At 38.6% G+C, this 23,562-nt stretch overlaps 2 protein-coding genes across 2 annotated transcripts in view; one reads left to right on the forward strand and one right to left on the reverse strand.

Moving 5' to 3' along the window:
- The window catches only part of SLC38A6 (solute carrier family 38 member 6), a 68,825-nt gene extending 55,882 nt beyond the window's left edge, over positions 1-12,943 (reverse strand). Inside the window, exons 1-3 of the mRNA XM_070418848.1 lie at positions 12,710-12,943; positions 11,252-11,382; positions 9,356-9,429 (exon numbers count right to left, since the gene is read on the reverse strand). Of these exons, the coding sequence (XP_070274949.1) occupies positions 9,356-9,429; positions 11,252-11,382; positions 12,710-12,820 (316 nt within the window). The 5' untranslated portion in view covers positions 12,821-12,943. The remainder of the gene's footprint in view (positions 1-9,355; positions 9,430-11,251; positions 11,383-12,709) is intronic.
- TRMT5 (tRNA methyltransferase 5) lies at positions 12,943-22,627 on the forward strand. The gene is made up of 5 exons (XM_070418847.1): positions 12,943-13,065; positions 14,652-15,307; positions 18,161-18,285; positions 21,023-21,677; positions 22,348-22,627. Exons 1-5 carry the CDS (start codon positions 12,971-12,973, stop codon positions 22,425-22,427), a joined length of 1,611 nt encoding a protein of 536 aa, XP_070274948.1. The 5' UTR covers positions 12,943-12,970; the 3' UTR covers positions 22,428-22,627.
- Positions 22,628-23,562: the final 935 nt, after the last annotated feature.

Genomic DNA, 23,562 nt, shown 5'->3' on the forward strand with positions numbered 1-23,562 from the left:
CAGTTCAACTCTCAGAAAGCTGGCCATTTGGAATGCACTCTTATTTTTTCGAAATTCTTTTCTTTCTTGTGTTTTCCATCATTTTCCTCTCACCTTTTTTCTCCCTGAGAGTGTCATGCAGGTCATTCATTTATTGAATGTCTATTATGCAATTATATTGCCACTTTTCATCTTTCTTAATAGGTACTTAAATGTCAGTTTATCAACTAAATGTGGCATATTTTTAAAGAACTCAATGTAGAAAAAAAGAAAAAGAATACTGGACTACTAGGAATATCCTCCTTTCAAATGGCACAGAGGCCGTGATAACTCATACATAAGGGGTTCTGAGATCCCAATCTACTGCTTGGTTCTGAAGTGAACAATATTTATATAATCAGATCCTATAAATATTATTCATTAGTTTTCAACTTTCAGACTCAACTTATAGATAAAACAAGAACTTACATATGATTAGAGAATAAAGACCTTGTCAGTGTAAGAGTACAGCAGAAAGACTGTGGAAAATAGGAAGACAGGTGAAAGAAATGATGGGAGCACTCATAACCACATATAGCAGAGCATCGAGAGGTACTATCTCAAGAACATGGAAGAAAAATAAAGATTTAAATGTATTATTTAGAGTTACAAAATAATCGATGAAATTAAATACAAACAAATGAAAATTAGAAAGGAGAAAGGAGAATTAGTATACCCAAGCTAAATCCTGACCTTTAGTAATGAAGTGTCAACAGATAATCTGTTAAGTCAATAAACAAAAGTAGAAGAATATTATTTAGCCTTAGGAAGATAACACCGAAAGAATTAAAAACAAAAGTAGAAGAATATTATTTAGCCTTAGGAAGATAACACCGAAAGAATTAAAAACAAAAACTTTTTATGTTGCTAGCTCTGGGAAATGAGACTAGAAGTGGAGAGAATAGATGGGAAATGCTCCACACCCTCCTGCACAAGTACACACGTACATACACATTTATGCACACGTGCGTGACTAGAGATTACTTTTGATTAAATAAAATAGCAGGTTAATTTAAAAATATGTTTAACCTACAGAGATTCACACCCACCCTTTCCCTGTAGTTCAATAACATCATGTTCAATTTCTGCTAGAGGAAGCACTTCTCTAACGTCAAGGCCAACAATATGAAGGAGTCACTACATGAGCAAAGCACACACATAACCTGGCCCAGGGTTTCTCAGCCTTGCCACTACTAACATTTTTGGGTAGGATCATTCTTTGTAGTACAGGGCTGTCCTGTGCATTGTAGGATGGTCAGCAGCATCCTGGGCCTTTATCCTCTAGCTGCCAGTGGACCTGTGACAACCAGAAATGTGTCTAGACTGCCAAATGCACTTGGAAGAGAAAAATCAAGCTCAACTGAGAACAACTCATTAGCAAAAGGATGTGACAAGAACACCAATCCACTGAAGATGGAGTCACATAATCAGCCCACTTAATTAATTGTGGGTCTACTGAACCATGCTCACTAATGACAAGAAGAAAAAGAGATGAAAAGTGCTCACATTGCACATGAGATGTAAAAGGATTCTATATTCTTTTGATCAGTTCGTTCTTGTGTGCTCTCAGTGAAAGCATGTTGCAGGGCTGAATGAGATTCATCATGACCATGAAGCAATCCATATCGTTTATATGGTGCCCAGACTAAGACTTGACAAAAAAACAAACAAACAAAATTAAAAAAGGCTCTCAGCTTTATTGAGAAATGGTATGTTAGTGACATCCAACAGGTCATGTAAATGTTGAACACTATTTTATAAACTATATAGGAAAAAAACATTTTTTAATCCTCACCTGAGGATATTTTTTCTATTGATTTCTAGAGAGTGGAAGGGAAGTAGGAGGGGGAAAGAGAGGGAGAGAAACATTGATCAGAGAGAGAGATCAACTGGTTGCCTCCCGCACCAGCTCTTACTGGGGCTGCAGAACCAGCAACCAAGGTACATGCCCTTGACCAAGAATCGAACTTGAGACCCTTTGGTCCTCGGGCCAAAGCTCTAACCACTGAGAAACCAGCCAGGGCCTATATAAGAAACTTTCAAAGGTAATTTTGACTATACATAATTTTTGCCTTGGGTGTTGATTTTGGAACTTTTATTTATTTATTTAGGAACTTTAAAAAATTTTAAAAATTTTTTGTGTGTTTTGTGGGTTTTCTTTTTAAATATATTTTTTATTGATTTTTTACAGAGAGGAGGGGAGAGGGATAGAGAGTTAGAAACATCAATGAGAGAGAAACATCGATCAGCTGCCTCCTGCACACCCCCTACTGGGGATGTGCCTGCAACCCAGGTACATGCCCTTGACCAGAATCAAACCTGGCACCTTTCAGTCCACAGGCCAACATTCTATCCACTGAGCCAAACCAGTATGGGCTATTTAGGAACTTTTAAAACAGAATCTCTCTGTAGCTCTAATACATCCATCCATTCATAGCCCATGCATCCAGCTTTTATTAAATACCCTCTGTGTTTGGTAGATGCTAAGAAAACAATGGTTGTTTAAATATACACTAAATTTTCAAGGAATGTAACTACCATGTAAATGTATATTTTGTTTTGTTTGGAACTTTGTCAAAAATTGTTCACCATTTAGAAAAATCATATAACCAACAGCATTTACTTTGGTCTTGGGTCTCCTTTTTTCTACTGTACAATATTATTTATGTATAAGTAGATTTAGTTTCCCAGGACTGCTGGAACATATTGTCACAAACAGAAATTAACTAACAGTTCTGGAGGCCTAGTTTCAGTGGGTCAAAATCAAGGTGTCAACAGGGCCATGGTCCCTCAGAGGCTCCAGGGAGAACCCATTCCTTGCCTTTTCCAGTTTCTGGTGACTGCTAGCCTGCCTTGATTTGTGGCCATATCTCTGCCTCTGTGGTCACAATGCCTCCTTCTCTTCTGTCTGTGGTCTCCCTCCATGACATATATATATATATTCATTCATTCATTCTTTTATTTTATATTTTTGTATAGAATGTCTGTAAAGCCTTACAGTTAATTTTTTTCCTTTATTAATTAAGGTTTTACCTATGCGTCCTTATCGCCCCATTTCCCCCCACCCCCCCACCCCCACTCATGCCCTGACCCCTCTGGTGTCTGTGTCCATTGGTTAGGCTTATATGCCTGCATACAAGTTCTTTGGTTGATCTCTCCCCCTTACCCCTCCCCTCCCCTACCTTTCCTCTGAGGTTGGACAGTCTGATCGATGCTTCTCTGTCTCTGGATCTGTTTTTGTTCATCAGTTTATGTTGCTCATTATATTCCATAAATGAGTGAGATCATGTGATATTTATCTTTCTCTGACTGGCTTATTTCACTTAGCATAATGCTCTCCAGTTCCATCCACGCTGTTGCAAATGGTAAGAATTCCTTCTTTTTTACAGCAGCATATTATTCCATTGTGTAGATGTACCACAGTTTTTTAATCCACTCATCTGCTGATGGGCACTTAGGCTGTTTCCAAATCTTAGCTATGGTAAATTGTGCTGCTATGGACATAGGGGTGCATATATCCTTTCTGATTGGTGTTTCTGGTTTCTTGGGATATATTCCTAAAAGTGGGATCATGGGGTCAAATGGCAGTTCCATTTTTAGCTTTTTGAGAAAACTCCATACTGTTCTCCACAGTGGCTGCACCCGTCTGCATTCCCACCAGCAGTGCACGAGGGTTCCTTTTTCTCCGCATCCTCGCCAGCACTTGTCCTTTGTTGATTTGTTGATAGCCATTCTGACAGGTGTGAGATGGTACCGCATTGCCTCCATGACACATTTAGAGTCCACCAGGATAATCTACCCACCTCAATATTCTTAACTTAATCACATCTGCAAAGGCCTTTTTGCCATTTAAATTAACACTCACAGGTTCCAAGGATTAGGATATAGATATATTTGGGGGGATCATTATGCAGCCCATCACAGGTAGGTCATAGTACCTCTAGGCATTTCATTTCAGATAGTAAAGGGAGCATCTAGAATTTTTTTATATATAAAAGGGGAGAGGGTTGTGATGGATGGTACTGAGAATTACTGTCCTAGAGGGGGTAAGTAAAAAAACAATATCCAGAGCATAAGGGACCATTTTATTCTTTGACTCTTTTCTTTTTTAAATTTATATATTTTTATTGATTTCAGAGAGGAAGGGAGAGGGAAAGAGAAATAGAAACACCAATGATGAAAATCATTGATTGGCTTTCTCCTGCACGCCCCACACTGGAGATCAAGCCACAACCCGGGCATGTGCCCCAACCAGGAATCAAACCATGACCTCCTGGTTCATAGGTCAACACTCAACCACTGAGCCCCACCGGCAGGGCTACCTTGACTCTTTTCAAACACCTCAGTGCCTTCTTACTGCCTCAACTACAACTCCAAATTCTTTAGGATCTGACACTTGCCTGTCTCTTCAGTTTCATTTTCTTTTGTGTGCTTTATGCATGAATAATAGTAAGCTATTTTTTGTACCTTAAGTAAAATATGCAGTATATGCCTTTGTACTTTTGTATTCTCTCTTGCCTTGTCTGCCAATCAAATTCTTTGTTAGCTCAGTCCTCCAGTAATATTTACTGACCCCTCACTCCCTCCTCTGAGTTATCACTGCACCTTGCACACATTTGAATTGTTACATTTATCATACTACATTATAAATTATTTGTTCCCCTATTATTAGACTATAAGCATTTGTCTCCCCTATTATAAGACTACTAGAGGCCCGGTGCACAAAATTTGCCCTCGTAGCCCTGGCTTCATCCGGAAGGTCGTCTGGAAGGACGTCCGGTCTAATTAGCATATTACACTTTTATTATTATAGATAAGCTTTTACAGGGAAGTGAGTCTTATTTATCTCTGTAGATAAGAGTATTGAATGAATAAATTAACCTCTATTCTGGGCTTATGTTCTAGGACAGGGGTGGGCAAACTTTTTGAGTCGAGGGCCACAATGGGTTCTTAACCGTTTGAGTCCCAAGCAGCGCAATGGCGCTGCTTGGTATTTCTCGACATAAAATAAAACAAGCGCTATCACGTTGTTTGGGTCTTTTCGTACTCATTTAGAGAAAGCACGGTTGCGCTGTTTGGGATTCTTCGACAGTGTGTTTTCAATACCCCCTGGGACTCAAACGAATCGTATGTTTTCTCGACATAAAATCTCAGCAGCGCAATCGCGCTGCTTGGGACTCAAACGGTTAAACTGGACCGGAGGGCCGGAACAAAAGCATGGATGGAGTGTTTGTGTGAACTAATATAAATTCAAAGTAAACATCATTACATAAAAGGGTACGGTCTTTTTTTTTTTAGTTTTATTCATTTCAAACGGGCCGGATCCGGCCCGCGGGCCGTAGTTTGTCCATCTAGATATACTTCAAAGTCCACATATTCAAAACGGAATTCATTTTTATTTTGAACCAACACCTTCTGCTGAGTTCTTATCTTCATTAATGATACTACAAATGACCCAGTGGCCCATGCCAGAAATCTGATATCCTTAGACATCTCTTTCTCCATTACTTTCCATTCAGTCAAACTTCAGCTCCTCTCAATTCTAACTCCCACATTGCTTAGCCTGCTTCTTTCTTTTATTCCCCTTGATACCTTGTCTCTATCTCCCACTATTTGATTCTCACTCCTTTGAAATATTCAGGCCTGAAGTTAACTTACTCAGGTACTGTGAGCCAAATTGGAGCTAGACAGATAAATGAGAAGGACATTCCCTTCAGGAAGAGAAAAAGAAAAGGGTTTCTATCCTAAACACATCCTGGGGGCAAGCCTGGAGGGCTGACGGTGCCTATGTAAAAAGAACTACTCCCATCTGGGGGTGGCTCTTAGATGTGCTGTTCAATTGTTGTCCTGGAAATTACCTTTACTTCTCTCCTGTGCTAGATTCCCTGTTTCTTTTTTATTCCCTAACTTTGGTAAATGGCATCTTTCATTGCTCACTAAGTAAGGATGCATGGTAGATAATTTTTGCGTCCTTGCATGTATAAAAAATGTCATTATTCTATCATCACATTTAAATGATAATTTGGCTGGGTACAGAATTCTATAATGAAATCATTTTCCCCAAGATTTTGGAGGGTCATCTCCAGACTAGTATGAGGGACATGGGAGAGAAGAGAGTGGCTACTTGAGAGCACTACAGTGTCCTCAAAAAAGACTTAGGTCCTCTCAGAGTAAGAAAGTGAAGGAAATGTTTAGAGGAAAACTGAGGACAGTTTTGCTGCTGACTGACCATAAATTCTTGAAAGCAAAGTGGAAAGGTTTCAGGAGTTTGGGAGGAGTGGGAGATGAAGTTAGAATACGGTTAACAGAGCCATATGGGATGAGTCTGGGAAATAAAGGATAAACTAGGATTCTTTTTTTAAAAATGTGTTTTTATTGATTCAGAGAGAGGAAGGGAGAGGGAGAGAGAATTATCAATCAGCTGCCTCCTGCACACCCCCAACTGGGCATAGAGCAGCAAACCGGTCATGTGCCCTGACTGGGAATCAAACCATGACCTCTTGGTTTATGGGTTGATGCTCAACCACTGAGCCACATCGGCCAGGCTAACCTAGGATTCTTGTGGTGACTGATTAGAAATTGAGATAAATGGTATAATGTAATTATCCAAATGATGTCAAGGCAAATATTGGTAACAATTAAGTGAGTAGTGGGGATTGAGGACTAGGGAGTAGGGATTTGACCAAAAGCATGCAGAGTTCTAAAACTCTCATTCCCTGCTGGTGATAAGGATATGGAAGCCAGAAGAGGGGAGACTATGAGTTTATTCCCAGAGCATCGAAATTTTCCAAAGAATCGAAAGAAGCCAACTATTTCTCAGCACAGTTAAAAATCCTTAAGGGTTCTGCTCCAATGAGAACTCATAATAATAAAAGTTAGTATTTACCAAGGACCTGGCATTTTATATATATCATTTTATTTCATTCTCACAACAATCCTAAGAGGAAATTTTTATCATTACCATTTTATAGATGACAAACTAAGGCTAAAGAGATTAAAGTGCCTTATATGCTGCTACCTTAGCTCCCAAGAAAAGTCCTGATGGAACCCAAACCTTATATAAAACCTAAAATAGCAGAATTTCATATGAAGGAGTCCTTTATTTTTGTAAAGATAAAAATTTCTCTTCACATTTTACCTCCATGCAAATACATAAAGAAGTTATTTTGTAAAGACTTACCATAATGCTTTCTCTGACCAATGAGTTCTATCTAAGCACAATACTCCTTAATAGTAGGTCAGTAAACTGAGGAGAAAATTTGTCTACATGTTATTCTCTAGTATATATGTATATATTTTTAAAGCCTACCTCCACAGAGAATTTTACAATGACTGAAGGAATTCAATCAACAGAAGACAGGTGCAAGGTGCATCAGTGTATATGAAGAGCCATGAAGTTAGTTCACAGACCAAGAAAGCTACAAAAAAATCAAAGAAAAAGAAAGAAAAACAGAGTTTTTCAGTTTATATGCCCCAAAGTTATAGAAAAGAACAGTATCAGAATTTTAAAGTTAAATATTGATTAACTGAAGGAGAACAGCATATTTAGCCTTACTTGGAAATCTTCATAAACTGAATATTACTCCCAAGTAAGTGAAATTAATAAAACAAAAAATTTTAGTTAGTGAAAACATAATTGTCACATAGTTGATTAAGATACTCATCTTTGCCCAGCTGGTGTGGCTCAGTGGTTGAGCACTGACCTATGAACCAGGAGGTCACGGTTCGATTCCCAGTCAGGGCACATGCCTGGGTTGCAGGCTCAATCCCCAGTAGGGTGTGGACAGGAGGCAGCCAATCAATGATTCTCTTTCATCATTGATGTTTCTATCTCTCTCCCTCTCCCATCCTCTCTGAAATCAATAAAAACATATTTTTAAAGGTATTCATCTTTTAGTAGAATCCATAATAAAATATGAAGGTATTAGGTAACTACCACAATCAAGTAAAAATAAGTTTTTCAGAAAAAGAATAACAATTTCAAAATACGTCATTAAAATTCTAGTCAGGTTGCAGGAGGATTTACAAATATACTTCTTTTAATGCTATTATTTCTGAATTTGAGATGCTGTTATGAACAACTTGTTACTTTGAGATTAACATTTGCATTGTTTCCTAGCCTTTTTATCTGTCTGCACTTTTGCCCAATCCCCTTGAAAGCAGGGGCGTACACTTGTAGGTTGGATGGTCAAAGGCATTGGTACAGTTACTACTATGAACTATGGATCCTGAACCAGTTTTGCATAAGAATTACCTGGAGAACTTCTAAAAAATGTATTTCTGAATCCCATCTCAGATTCTTAGAAATGTCTGTTTATACAAAGATCTGCAGGTGTGTCTGAGGCATTGACAGATTTTAGGAAAATAGACGATAGCTATGGGTTTAGAACTATGTTCTAAAGAGTCTTAAAATTCTCACGAAATACCTTTGGGTAGTTCTCACATATTCCAGTCAGAATAATTCCATTTCTATTTATTTTATGTATCTCTTATGCTTCTTAAAATCTGAAAACTTCAAGACCAGCTAGAACAAAGTGAACTCACCCACATAGATATTAAACTCATGATTTTGGCATCATAATTGACCTAATCCAAAGACAAAGAGACTAGACAGATAAAAAGACCAGGATTGATGAACATAGAATATCTGTTAATGCCAAAAGAAAAATCTTATAAAAGCAGTTCTGTAATTCATTTACTGTATTTTTTATTACAACTTAAAATAACTTATTCAATACTGAATTGCATGATAAAGTTCTCTAAATGGAAACAAACACACATAAACATATTGTATTAATTGCATATGCAGCTGTCACTTATAAAAACTACCTTACTCTAGACTGCAAGTAAAAATACAAACCATTTAAATAAATCCAAAGCTTAGGGACCTTTTCTCCTACAGTCTTAATTCCGGCAGACAGAGAGGAGGCAGGGAAGGCAGTAGTAGATCTGAAAGGTGTGCTTCTTGAGGAAATGATCACCCTAGAAATGTGATCAGAATGAACCCTTGTCTATTGCTTCCCCATTAGCATGAGGTTTGGATCCTTTGAACTCATTTGTGGTCCTTCCCACAATGTCCTCTAACCCAGAAAACTATGTTGTGTTGTGGTGAAAGGCAGGTAAGAATGCTAGTTTCCTCCTCCCATCCTGTCCTTAGATATTGCCCAACAGAACTGTCTCTATATATCCTGGCCTTTTGAAATTCTCCATTTCAACCACACTGCCTGGTAATAATGTATGCCCAGTGGAAATCAGATGTGAGACATCCAATCTTATACGTGAATACAATCTCAAGGGGCTGCTTCATCAAATGGATCAGCATAATGTTTTTACTCACCTGTCTGAATACACATACTAAGCAGGAGATGAACTGAGAAAGAAGCCAGAAGAGCAACTATCAGCAGCAAAAAACTAAAATACAAAAGGGTACAAAAAAAGGTTTTTTACCATATCTCTTACAACAATAATTTTTTTTAAAGTCTCATAGAGACTATCTTTGAGTAGTTGGGTTATGGTCACTGAAGAAAGTAAGAAGATACTTTTCTGTATTTACCAAATTTTATTTAAGTGAAAATATACTGCTTTAAAACTAGGAAAAAAATCAGAAAGAAACAAGCTTTATTTAAAGTACAAATGAATTTCCTATTTTAGCATTCTTGTTTACTGACTGATGGTTCAGCCACTCAATAATCTTTTAATATTTCCCTTTTATGACTATTTTTCCTATTTTGAAGTTTTAAAGTTATAAAGTTTGCCATGAATACCTCCCATAATAAAAACAAGTTGATTTACTTAAAAGTTGGTTTGCTTATCAAGAAATTCAAAATAAAAATAACCTAGGGAACACTGGGGGGAGGAGGCGTTTTCTTCCCCTCTTCTTTCCCCGGGTGCCTTACCTTTGCCTTTCTCTCTCCTAAGCTCCAAGGGGCCCTCTTTTGTCTCTGTAACTTGTTTCCTGAGCCTACACAGCCCATCTGGCTCACTACTTCTTCCTCTGTAACTTTCTTTTAAAATATATATATATATTTTAATTGATCTCAGAGAGGAAGGGAGAGAGAGAGAGAGAGAGAGAAACATTAATGATGAGAGAGAATCATTGATCAGCTGTCTCCTGCACGCCCACACTGGGCACGTGCCCAACCAGGAATCAAACTATGACCTCCTGGTGCATAGGTCAACGTTCAAACACTGAGCTACACTGGCTGGGCTAAATAAACTTCCTTTTATTATTTGAAAAAATAAAAAATGAAATAAAAAATAATTTAAAACACCTAAATGACACTGAATATTTTAAATTTACTAGTAAAATAGATCTTCTTCTACTGACAAAACAAGTATGTTCATTCTACCAACCCTGGTGCTAGATCAGGGGTGGGCAAACTTTTTGACTCGAGGGCCACAATGGGTTCTTAAACTGGATCGGAGGGCCGGTACAAAAGCATGGATGAAGTGTTTGTGTGAACTAATATAAATTCAAAGTAAACATCATTACATAAAAGGGTACGGTCTTTTTTTTTTTTTAGTTTTATTCATTTCAAATGGGCCGGATCCAGCCCACGGGCCGTAGTTTGCCCACGGCTGTGCTAGATGCTAAAGATAAGGTTCAGTTCTACAGGATTTAAGAGTTTAGTGGTGAAACTAATTTGCAAACAAATCATTATATCAAATGATAATAACAAAATGAATATACAAAGTACTATGGGAGCACAGAAAAGCTAGGAATGTCTTTTATTTTGGGCAAACTGGCGTATGAGCAGTCTTGAAAGATGAAAAGAAATAGGCACAGACCACATCTGGCCTCAGAAAGGAAAAAGACTACTTAACAGTGGGAGGACAGGAGAAGTTAGACAGCAATGAAAAGATTATGTGCTTTACTTACACTCACAAAATTGCTATTTATAAGTAATCTGCATGGCTGATAAGTCTTGATTCACTTTGGCCAACATGACACAACAAATAAGTCACTTCTTAAGGTCATAAACTAGTGTAGATCAAGTCTCCCATTTTTTTTAAATTAGCCACACTTTTGGATTTAAAAAATGCAAATTATATAGCATTCCTCCAAGCTACAGACTAGCAACAACAACAACAACAAATGCTAAAATCCCAGAAATAACTTAATTAGAAATTGGATAACACCAGCTTCTGGAGTCTATCTCATTTGTCTTACAGTACTATCCAAATGGAGGGGGGAGGGTAGGGAAAGTAATGGTAAAATAAGAAAAAAACTCACCTAAATCCAAGGATACCAGTATGAGCCATAACAAAAGCTAAGCCAAGGATGCCACTTCCCATGATGGCATTCATCAAATTAAACACTGAGAAACCATATGAAACACCTGGGGATCCTTGTCTGTGAAGTTCCTGTAAGCACCCAAATTTAATAGTGTTAAATGTTTGCATGGTGAATTCAAGTTTCATCGAGAAATGACTGACAGGTTATCTGCAGGACCACAAGCATTGTGTGACACACTAGCTGCCCGGTCAGGACTAGTTGCTTTCCTTTCCTTCCCTTCTCACCTCCCACCAGCAGCTCCAGGAATCTAGTTTCCTGGGAGAATCATCTCCACCGCTACAGAAGCCAGGTAGGCTTCAGGAAGAGCGTGATTAATCTGATGGCAAAAGATTACGATGGGATTGGAATGGAGCGGGGAGGGAGAGCAGGCCGATGGCCTCAGCTCGTGATTCCTGAAGACTTCCTGAGTCAGCTTGAGGCTGCTGTACACAACTGTTGTTCCCCAATTGCTTGTAGGGCAACACTAAGTTTTGTTTTGTTTTGTTAATCCTCACACGAGGATATTTTTCATTGATTTTTTTTTAGAGAGAGTGGAAGAGATAAGAGAGAGAGAAAAAGAAACACCAGAGACACATCGATTGGTTGCCTCCCGCATGCGCCCTGAACAGAGTTGGGGATAGAGCCTCCAACCAAGGTAGGAGCCCTTGACCCTAATCTAACCTGCGACCCTTCCTTCAGTCCGCAGGCTGACGTTCTACGCAGTGAGCCAAACCGGCTAGGGCTAATTTTTATTTGTATTACTTAATGAATTAAGTCCACCCAACTGGAAGTATGGTCAAGAATACCTTGCAATGACGGTAGAATCAGCAATTCATTTTGCTCCTGAGGATATTTCTGAAAACACCCACCCCCAAAATAGCCTTTGGGAACAAGGTCCTAGAATCTGTTAATTCAGGGACTTGAGTTAAAATGCCGAGTACCCATGGCACAGGCCTCAGGGTCAGGAAAGTGTTATGTACTTACTACCGGACCACCTCCACTCTTTACAGTTAAGGATCTCTGTATTAAGATGTTTACAGGCCACCAATGACTAAGTCAAGAACAGAAAAATCTTGTGACTCTTGCAAAAATCTCACAAGACTGGTGGAGGAAACGGGAAGCTGACAAAGACAACTAGGAACAGCACTGAGCTTCCTAACCCAAGGGCTGCTCCTCCGGCGCGTATCCCGCGGTACGTGTTCCACCTGCGCCCGGAGTCAGCTTTTCTTCCTAGGGCACTTAGGGTGCTCTCACATGGATGCACCCCGCCGAATCTGAATCTCTACTGCTGCCTCTGGGCCCACGGCCCACGCCCCTCTCCCGTGCCATCCCCCTTCGTTTCCCGGTCTTATTTGGCAGGCACTTCAGGGGAGCCGGGTAGCAGGCAGCGCCAAGAGGGTAGCGGAGCCAACTTACGTTGCTTAGCAACGGGCTCAACTCTTCTGCCTGCGCCTCCGCCTCCTCGGGCTGCTGGGAAGAGACGTAGCAGCCCGGCTGGACGTTGATGACTCCCCAGGGTGCCTCCATGATGCTCGCTGGCCAACGACTAGGTCCATCTGGGAGCTACTACCCCTGCCCTCCCGTCGTCAGTCGCGCCAGAGGCGGAGCTTTAGGCCCGGCCCTTCCGGGTTCCCGGTCCTCCACAAGGCCCGAGAGATCGGAGGGAATCGGCGCGATATGATGACGTTTCTCCTCGGGGCGAGCAGTGATGATGTCATCCAGAGCCAACCCATCCACCGGCGACCCCTTTCCGAGCTGCACCAGAGCATGAGGTGAGGGACCTGAGTCGCGGAGCCAGATGCGGAGCGACACCACGAATTAGGTGGTGACCTTGGGGAGGTGGCCGCCGCGGGGCCTTTTTTAGTTCGTAGAGGCTGAGGGTCCGCCTGCGGTACCTGTCTGACCGGGCGCCTAAACGTCGCGAGGTCACCCATTTTCAGCCCTAGTGCTGAGCCCAGGTTCGAGTGCCGGGTAGTGAGGAACGGTTTATTCTTTTCAAAAGCTTTCTGATAGGCCCTGTAGCCACATTTTATATAGGGGAAGCCAGACTTATTAAGTAATTGACGCAGGACCACACAGCTGGTTAACTGCTGGACCAACCCAATTTGAACCCTGGCTGTGAAGTCTGACATTTGTTTTACAGGGTTGGGGGCAGTACCCGTTCCTCTTACAATTACTTCTTTAGTATTCAAGAAGGCAAAGTGGAAATTATATATATATATATATATATATATATATATATATATATATATATATATATGATTTCAGAGAGGAGAGGGAGAAAGAGAAACATCAATGATGAGAGAGAATCGTTGATCAGCTGCCTCAGGCATGCCCCACACTGGGGATCGAGCCCTCGTGTGCCCTGACCGGGAATCAGCTGTGTGACCTCCTGACTCATTGGTCAGCATTCAACCACTGAGCCACTCCACGCAGGACAGTAACCGATACTCTTAATGGCATGTGTATATAACACTCAGTAAAGAACCCTGTCCTCAAAATACCAAAACCTCGTTATAGGCAGGGCTTGGGGCAATAAAGCATCAAAGGTAACATTGCAGTATATGAATAACACAGGCACTAAACTCAGACCTGGGTTTTAATCCTTGCTCAGCCATTTACCGGCAAGGAAACTGAGTGAATTAACTTACTTATGAGCTTTAGTTTACTCGTTTATAAAATGAAAATGCGCGCCCTAACCAGTTTGGCTCCGTGGATAGAGCGTTGGCCTGTGGACTAAAGGGTCCCAGGTTCGATTCTGGTCAAAGGCATGTACCTTGGTTGCAGGCACATCCCCAGTAGGAGGTGTGCAGGAGGCAGCTGATCGATGTTTCTCTCTATCCCTCTCCCTTCCTCTCTGTAAAAAATCAATAAAATGTACTTTTTAAAAAATGAAGATACAATACCACAAGCCTCCCAAGTTGGATGTGTGTAAAGCATTTAGCTTAGCATCTGACACAATAAGCAACGACAATAATATCCTAGGAAATACTGCTATTGGTAAAGCCATTAATATAATGACCATTTTATTTAGAGATGATTCCTTAATTCAAACCTCAGTCTTAAATGTATTCTGTAGCAAACTGTGGGTGGAGAGGTTCATTAAGTATAGGAGGTGGATAGATCACTAAGCCCTCATCCTGGCAGCAGGTGGGGTGAAGGTGCAAATTTGTTATTTACCACTAATAAAAGTCATTCTGCCCTGGAAAAGATGGTACGTATACTCACACACCACTAAAAGTTTTAATAGCATTTAGCAGGTTATGTAAAACAGAATTTAGGTTTTCATTCTCAAAACCTATTGTGCACATGTAAGTTGGTTTGTAGCTTTATGATTTTTAAATGAATACTTTTTTAGGATCTTCTGGAGGCCATTTGGATTCTTAAGAAGACTTCTCAAAGTGGAAAGCTGTAGAATAACTGAATCAGAATCATTGATCCCATTAGCTTGGACATCACTGATACAGAAACTTAGCAAAGCACCTGGTATTTTCTTGCTGGATCAAAGAAAAAGATTCTCAACCATGCCTGAAATAGAAACAAGTCAAAGTGACTCAGAATTGTTTTCACCACCCTCTGATGTTCGAGGAATGACAACTCTTGATAGAACAGCTTTTAACAAGATAGTCACTATCCCAGTGCTTAAAGTGAGGAAAGAAATTGTCAATAAATTGATGCGATCCCTTAAAAGGGCAGCACTGCAGCGACCGGGCATAAAACGTGTGATTGAAGATCCAGAAGATGAAGAAAGTAGACTAATTATGTTGGATCCCTATAAAATATTGACTAATGATTCCTTTGAGGAAGCAGAACTCAGTATTTTAAAGCAGCTTAATGTCAGTCCACAGATATCTAAATATAATTTGGAACTAACTTATGAAAACTTTAAGTCAGAAGAAATCTTGAGAGCTGTGCTTCCTGAAGGTCAAGATGTGACTTCAGGGTTTAGCAGAGTTGGACATATTGCGCACCTGAACCTTCGAGATCATCAACTACCTTTCAAGCATTTAATTGGTAGGTATGTCTTAAGAATATTCCTGTGCTAGAAAGCAATTACAAAGTTCTAATTTTATAAATTTTTTTTTTAAATGCCAAATTGCAGAAGCAAACCATTTTATCTTTTTAATTTTCATCTGGATCTTAAGCTACATTCTCTTTTGAGGGCCATTTTGGAATCCCCATTCCAGAGTCATAGCAAGCTTTAAATATCAGTTCAAGCTTTTGTGTACACAGTACATAAGCTTAGATAACACTTAAATGACTTGCTTTGGCAGAATTCTTTGGCAACTCATCACTTTGGTACACAGGCTTTAGTAGGCCTTGGGAATGTGTTGAATGCTAGGTTTCATGAAATTGAGTATTTTTATAGTCACAATTGCAAAACACTATTTACTCATACTTTCATGGATTCAACTAACTGAGCCTCTTCTGTATGTCAGCACCATACTTTGGTTTTTAGTGCTCCTAGTCTTTTAGAAATGATGCTTGTGGGCGAGAGGCTGGAGATGGGGGCCAGGAGGGGAGCCAGGAGGGGGGGGAGGGGGGAAGGGGGGGGAGAAGCGGGGAACTGGCGGGGGGGGGGGGGGGGGGGGGGGCTGGCCAGGGGTGCACATTTGCACATTCGGGCCACTCGCGCTCCCATGCCCTCTGCCTCCTCCCTCCCCTTCCTTCCCTAGCTGCCTCCCATCCCCAACTCCTCCCCCTCCTCCTCAAATAAATAAATAAATAAATGTGTGTGTGTGTGTGTGTGTGTGTGTGTGTATGTTACTTTGGCATAAAAGAAAGTAAAAAAAAAAACCTAATCAAAATTGCACTTGTCATTATATGAGTATTTGATGCCCATGCATTCTCCAGATTATTTTAATGTAGAATAATAGTCAGAACTGGGAATTATTTTCATCTTTAAAATATAGTGCTTAGCCGAAGCCGTTTGGCTCAGTGGATAGAGCAGTCGGCCAGGTTCGATTTCGGTCAAGGGTATGTACCTGGGTTGTGGGCACATCCCCCGTAGGAGATGTGCAGGAGACAGCTGATCGATGGTTCTCTCTCATCAATGTTTCTAACTCTCTATCTCTCTCCCTTCCTCTCTGTAAAAAATCAATAAAATATATTTAAAAAAATATATAGTGCTTGGATTTTGTATGGGTAGGATTTGAGAAATATGCTGTTATGCACTTCCTTTGTTTTACTGATGAAAAGGGCTGATAATGCATAATAATAGCATAATAAATACTTAAGTAGGACCCTTAGAATTATGACTGGGTGCAAATGTCAAGTCCAGGCTTTCCTATGATTGAGTTCTGATACCTGAAGCAGAACAGGATAAGAACAATGATTGACTAGAATTTATTGATATTATCATATTCAAAATTAGGTATCTAGTTATCAGAGAGAAACTGGACAAATTCTGGTTGTATTTCAGCATATTTGTATTATTGAGTACTTTAAACTAACTTAAAAATGAAATTATTTTTCCTTATGCAATGAGATAGAATGCAGATTCTTATAAATTTCTTAACTGCTGACAAAAAAAAGTAGGCTTTGATTAAAGGGTATCAATATACCATTTCTGGTGAATTTTATGTATTATTTTGGTAGCTTTTTCTGCTGTAGCAAATATTTGTCAAAAGGAACAATTTAAATGAAAATTTTATTTAGCTAAGACTGAAGAATCTGTTTCCTTTATTTGAAAACATTATTTTGCTGGTATATATTTCCAAAGTGGAAGCATGTATTTCAAATATACAGTAAAACAAACATTTGATTTGAGGCCAGTGGCTACAGGGCTGGTGTTTTCTGAGATGTTGCCTCGGGCCTTACATCTCTTTTTTCTATACTTTACAAATTCCCTGTGACCTACCTTTTCAGTTATTGCAGTATTGGTACATTTGAGATTTAGCAAAAAACATAGAAAAATAGTAGGTAGACCCAAACTCTTCAAAACTGTTTCCTTAAAAATGTACCCATATAGTTATTGTGTGTTTATATTGGAGGCTGCTGGGTGCTAATTTTTAGTAATCTGTTGAATTTTTAGAATTGCATGTCACTTCACACACATTAGATGCAGTTTTTATCTATAAAACCAAAGAAAATACATTTCATTTCCATTTCATGCAGTTTTAGTTTTTCTTTTTTTAATTCAATAGGCAACATTTCTTATGAATTTTATTTTTTATTTATTTTTTTATTAAATCTTTATTGTTCAGATTACATTTGTTCCTCTTTTTTCTCCCCCCGCCCATAACTCCCCTCCTCCCAGTTCCCGCCCCACCCACCGCCCTCACTCCCCACCCACTGTCCTCATCCATAGGTGCATGATTTTTGTCCAGTCTCTTCCCGCATCTCCCATTCCCCTTTCCCCCCCAAGAATAGTCAGTCCATTCCCTTTCTATGTCCCTGATTCATTATAATCGCCAGTTCATTCTGTACATCAAATTATTTATTCACTTGATTCTTAGATTCACTTGTTGATAGATGCATGTTTGTTGTTCACAATTTGTATCTTTACCTTTTTCTTCTTCCTCTTCTTTGTTTTTTTTTTTTAAATATGTTTTATTGATTTTTTTACAGAGAGGAAGGGAGAGAGATAGAGAGTTAGAAACATCGATGAGAGAGAAACATCGATCAGCTGCCTCCTGCACATCTCCCACTGGGGATGTGCCCGCAACCCAGGTACATGCCCTTGACCGGAATCGAACCTGGGACCCTTCAGTCCGCAGGCCGACGCTCTATCCACCGAGCCAAACCGGTTTCGGCTCTTCTTCCTCTTCTTAAAGGATACCGTTCAGCATTTCGTATAATACTGGTTTAGTGGTGATGAACTCCTTTAGCTTTTTCTTTCTTATGAATTTTAATCTTTTCTTTTAGGCCAAGTTATGATTGACAAAAATCCAGGAATCACCTCAGCAGTAAATAAAATCAACCATATAGATAACACTTACCGAAATTTCCAAATGGAAGTGCTATATGGAGAGGAGAACATGATGACCAAGGTATTTTTGTCTTAGTGTCGTGTTATATAAAATTTAATGTTTAGAATGAGAGATGACAAAAATTAAAATATTTTAATACCCAGTATGAGTATGTGAGAATGTGAGCATTTCCATATACTATTGATGGGAGTCCAAATTTGATACATTCAGGACAAGTGTATGATAATACACAGGGTGGGGCAAAAGTAGGATTATAGTTGTTTATATGGAAAATAATACAATAATTAATAAATAAAAATACAAGAATAAACTGTGCTTCACATAATCACAATTATAAACCTACTTTTGCCTCACCCTGTATAGCAATTTTGAATAGGTATGTCTTTTGACCTAGCATTCCATTTATAGGAAGTTATCCCAAGGGTGTAAGTAAACAAAATTATAATGATGTATGCACTAGGTTCTTCATCGTTATTTTTATAGTAACAAAGTAAGTAAACGAATGAGAAAAACCTGAATGTTCATCAGTAGAGTACTCATTAAATTCTGGTATAACAATACAATGGAATATTCCATCATTAAAGGTTATTTAGCTCCATACTTATTAAAATAAATTGCCCACTGACAGGTGAAGCAAGTATATAACATAGTTAGTTCAATTTTAACTAAATAACTATGTAAATATGCACATATACCAGAATGTTTAACGGGGCGTATTTTTTATGTGTTATTGGTGACCTTTGTTATCATCTTTATACTTTTCTATTGCCCAAATATTTCTTTTATAAGAAAAATCTATTTCAAAGAAAAACATAATTTAAAATATGTAGGAATAGATTCCTGATATAAAATAATTTATAATTCTCCACCCACAAAATCCTCAGGATTGCTGGATGTAATAAACTATTTTTTGGCCAAAAGTCTTATAGTATGATATGTTAATGTGAAATTTTGTACCCAAGCTAGAAAATAGGCTAAACTCTATAAGTTGACAAAAATTTTAATAACAAAGGCCACTCTTAAAATGTTAAACATATTTTTCAAACAGGACTTTATAAAACTCAGGACAGAATTTATGCAAAATAATTATTTTTTAAAATTCTAGGACACATAACCTTAGGTGAATATTATTTTAAGTATATTATCTCTCATAATTTAATATCAGAATATTAAAATACCATTTACTACACACTTACTGTTGGGCCCTGAGTTAAATGCTTGAAATGTAGCAAATCCTAAGAAGCCCACAAGATAATGATGGTTGTTATTAATATGCTCTTTATGCAGGTAAAGTAACAAGGAATGACTGAGCAGGGTGTTTGGAGCCAGGCTTCTGACTCCAGAGTCCATGCATGGTCTTTCCCTGTACAGCAAACCTCCACTGCCTACTACTTGTGTATAATGTATGAGGTCTGTTATGGCAAGTAAAATTTGAATGTGAACCCTTTGATAATAACAGTGTTTATTTCAGTCGACATTAAGGCATACACTTAATTGAACATTGTGCATGTTCTTCACTTGGTACTGACTCTTAGGGTAACAGGTAACAACATCATCCTTCTCAAGAGATCTAAACGTTCTAAGAAACTTCTGTAATGTAATAAATGCTTTGTAATTGATTTCCTAATTCATGAAGTTTGTTCTTAGGACATATGTTATACCTAATACTTTTACCATAAAATATATGTTAAAAGTCAGTATAATTTCTGTGCTCCAAAGAGTCACATTTAAGATAAACTTTAGGAGTTCATACAACATTTAAGTACTATGTGTGTATATTTTAAGTAAAAAGATTCCTGAGAGTGAATCTGGCTGAAATTAATGCTGATTAAGGGAGTGAGGTATCAAAGGCAGCATGAAGAAAACCAGAGGGATATTTAGAATCTAATTTTTAAACTAGATCTGTGCCTCACATTAAGGAACTGAAAAGGGGGAGTAGAAAGGAGATTTCAGGAAAAGTAGTCACAAGACATAGTTAAACCTTCCAGGTTGTATACCCAGAAAGACTTTTAATTGGGCAGAATCATGAAGAAATATTTCCAACTCTGGAACCTTACTAATATAGCCAGAGCATTTGATGTGGTTGTGAGGGGAAAAAATATGTACAAATTTGGAAGTAAAGCCCATGAAAGCAGAATATAAAAGACATATCTCTATCAGATTTATAGAACTTTCCGGCCTTTGATTCTTTATGAATTCAAATTGGGAAAGAAAAAAATAGGAGAATGATTTGTTCTATACACTGGTTCTAATTTATAAATATGAAACTTGCAAAGTCCAAGTAACTATCTACAAACATAGCAAAATACTTGAAAATTGAATAACACATGACTTATCTATCATGCTTCCTCCTACAAACTGAAAACTAAGTAAGGAGGGAAGTGCTATGTGGAAGTGCTGTTTGCAACTTAGCTACTCACCATGAAGATACAGATAGTGTGTTGTTTCAGATTATAGATGTTTTTTCCCTCCATCAGGTCAGCCAGTCAATTGGTCTATCTGAAAAATTCCTCATGTGGTTTGGGCACCATTTTATGGCCCTTTATGATGGATGAGATAGGGAGCCATTTGACTTTGAAGAGATGACTTCTCATGAAAAAGTCTAAAGCAGGATTTTAACTGGTCTCAAGTATAGCATGAACACCAGAATTCTAATCAAAATGCCTTTAAATGCACTGTTATTTGCTCCTAGTAGTAGTATATTGAAATATGTATATGTGCATGGGAGCATCTATCCATATCAATGGCTGAAATTGAAGACTAAGCAAATTAACCAAAAACTTAATACCTTTTTCAGGTTCGGGAAAACAACTATACCTATGAATTTGATTTTTCAAAAGTCTATTGGAATCCCCGTCTCTCTACAGAACACAGCCGTATCACAGAACTTCTCAAACCTGGAGATGTTCTATTTGATGTTTTTGCTGGGGTTGGGCCCTTTGCCATTCCAGCAGCAAAGAAAAACTGCACTGTATTTGCCAATGATCTCAATCCTGAATCCTATAAATGGCTATTGCACAACTGTAAATTAAATAAAGTGGACAATAAAGTAAAAGTCTTTAACTTGGATGGGAAAGACTTCCTCCAAGGACCAGTCAGAGAAGAATTAATGCAGCAGCTGGGACCACTGTCAAAAGAAAGAAAACACGCTGTGCACATTGTCATGAACTTACCAGCAAAGGCAATTGAGTTTCTCAGTGCTTTCAAGTCTCTTTTGGATGGGCAGCCATGTGGCAGCGAGCTCCTTCCCATAGTACACTGTTACAGCTTTTCCAAAGATGCTCATCCTGCTAAGGATGTTCAGCAACAAGCTGAAGCTGTGTTAGGCATTTCCTTGGATCCATGCAGTTCAGTTCATCTAGTAAGAAACGTGGCCCCTAACAAGGAAATGTTATGCATCACCTTTCGGATTCCTGCTGTTATACTCTACAAGAACCAGATCCTAGATCTAGGTGAGCAATTTCTGAGAAATTAAATGTAAGCTATAATACTTAACATGTAGCTTTCTTAGACTATATATTTCATATTATTTATTAAATTTGGAGTGCGTTAATCTAATTCTACTTAGATATTTCAGTTTAAGTCCCCTTGTCATTTGTGATTGGTTTCTCCCAATTTAACAAATTTTAGTAAGTCACACTGTTCAATATAGTAGAAGGCTATTTCATTAAATAATAACTCCACAGGAATTCATGTAAGTTGAATAGATTAAAAAGCCTATATTATTTGCCTTTTAAACATATTTTCAAATGTTAAGTATCTTATCTAATACTAGAGGCCCGGTGCACACAATTTGTGCACACAGGGGGGCTTCCCTCAGTCCGGCCTGTGACCTCTCCCAGCCTGGGAGCCCTCGGGGGATGTCCAACTGACAGCTTAGGCCTGCTCCCCGGGGGGATACTTAGCGCTGCTGTGGAGGCAGTAAAGGCTCCCTTCACCGCTGCTGCATTCGCCAGCCATGAGCCCAGCTTCTGGCACACTCACCAATAGGAGGCAGCTCCTGTGTTGAGCGTCTGCACCCTGGTGGTCAGTGCCTGTTATAGCGACCAATCATTCTGCCGTTTGGTCAATTTGCATATTAGCCTTTTATTATCTAATATAAGTTTTCTGGATCTGTTACAGAGAATCATGAAGATCCTCCACCTCTTAAACGCCAGAGGACTGATAAAGCCTTTTCAGAAGAAAAAACAACAATTGCTTAAATGACTTAATTGGAACTATTTTCTCCATCTCCCCACTAGATTGTTACGTAGTGAAATATAATTTGTATGATTTCATAAAATTTTGGCATTTAGTTACTTTAGTATTAAATTGTTATATTTTGCCCATGTTGTATTGTAAATCGAGGATTATCAAAAGTTTAAATGAAATGTCTATTAAACATTTTATTACTTAAATTATACTATATAAGTTTATTATCTAAATTATTTAAATGCATTTAAATATGTCTGTCTCTTGTATACTAACTGGGAAAGCACTAATATCACTTTGCAGACATCCTTAACTGAAGACTGTTGCTAAGTTTTATATAGTACTCTTATACTACCACTTAAAAGTAATAAAAATGAGGTTATTTAGATCAGGAATATGCAACCCATGTCTGGCAGCCAAATCTGGCCTGCCACCAGTTTTTGTATGGCAAGTAATTTGAGAATGGTTCTTACATTTTAAAATGGTTGCTAAATAATCAAAATAATAAGATTTGGGGGGACACAGATGCGGAGTGGAGGGGCACATACAAGAATCAACCAATGAATGCATACATAAGTAGAACAACAAATTGATGTTTCTCCCTTCCTCTCTCTAAAAAAAAAAAGAATTCAATAATAAAAGAAAACATGTTTTAAAAAAATTAAAACAAGATTTCCCTTCACACACAGATTAGCAGTAGATATACTTTCAGAGTTGAGCATTTTTGGGTCCTTGGTGCAAATGCAAAGGAAATTTCTGTCTTTCAAAATCCATTAAACTACAATTGAGCTTCCACCTAATCTTCAATTGAAAGTGAATAATGTGCTGTGTAATGACATACTAAAAGGCAGATATCAAGGGAAGAATCTAATAGAGTCTTACAAATGCCTTCCAAGTGATGAATGCTCAGAATCATATGCTCTGGATTGATATCTGTATTAGGCAGCCTCTATCTGTGTGAAAATCTTACCGAAGAGATGAGAAGACCTCAGCTCTTATCTTCTTGAGGGAAGGATTTCAATCAAGAGACAAAATGTAGAAAAGCAAGCAAGAATTTATTGACTGCAGCAAAAACATACTTGGGGCAGTGAAACAAGGAAGGGCAGAGAAGAAGCAACAGGAGAGCCTAGGCTAGGCTGCTTTGGC

This window comes from Myotis yumanensis, unplaced genomic scaffold, assembly GCF_028538775.1.
Source record: "Myotis yumanensis isolate MYYU_CA2020_CCGP unplaced genomic scaffold, mMyoYum1.0.hap1 SCAF_1, whole genome shotgun sequence".
Classification (NCBI taxonomy): Eukaryota; Metazoa; Chordata; class Mammalia; order Chiroptera; family Vespertilionidae; genus Myotis; species Myotis yumanensis.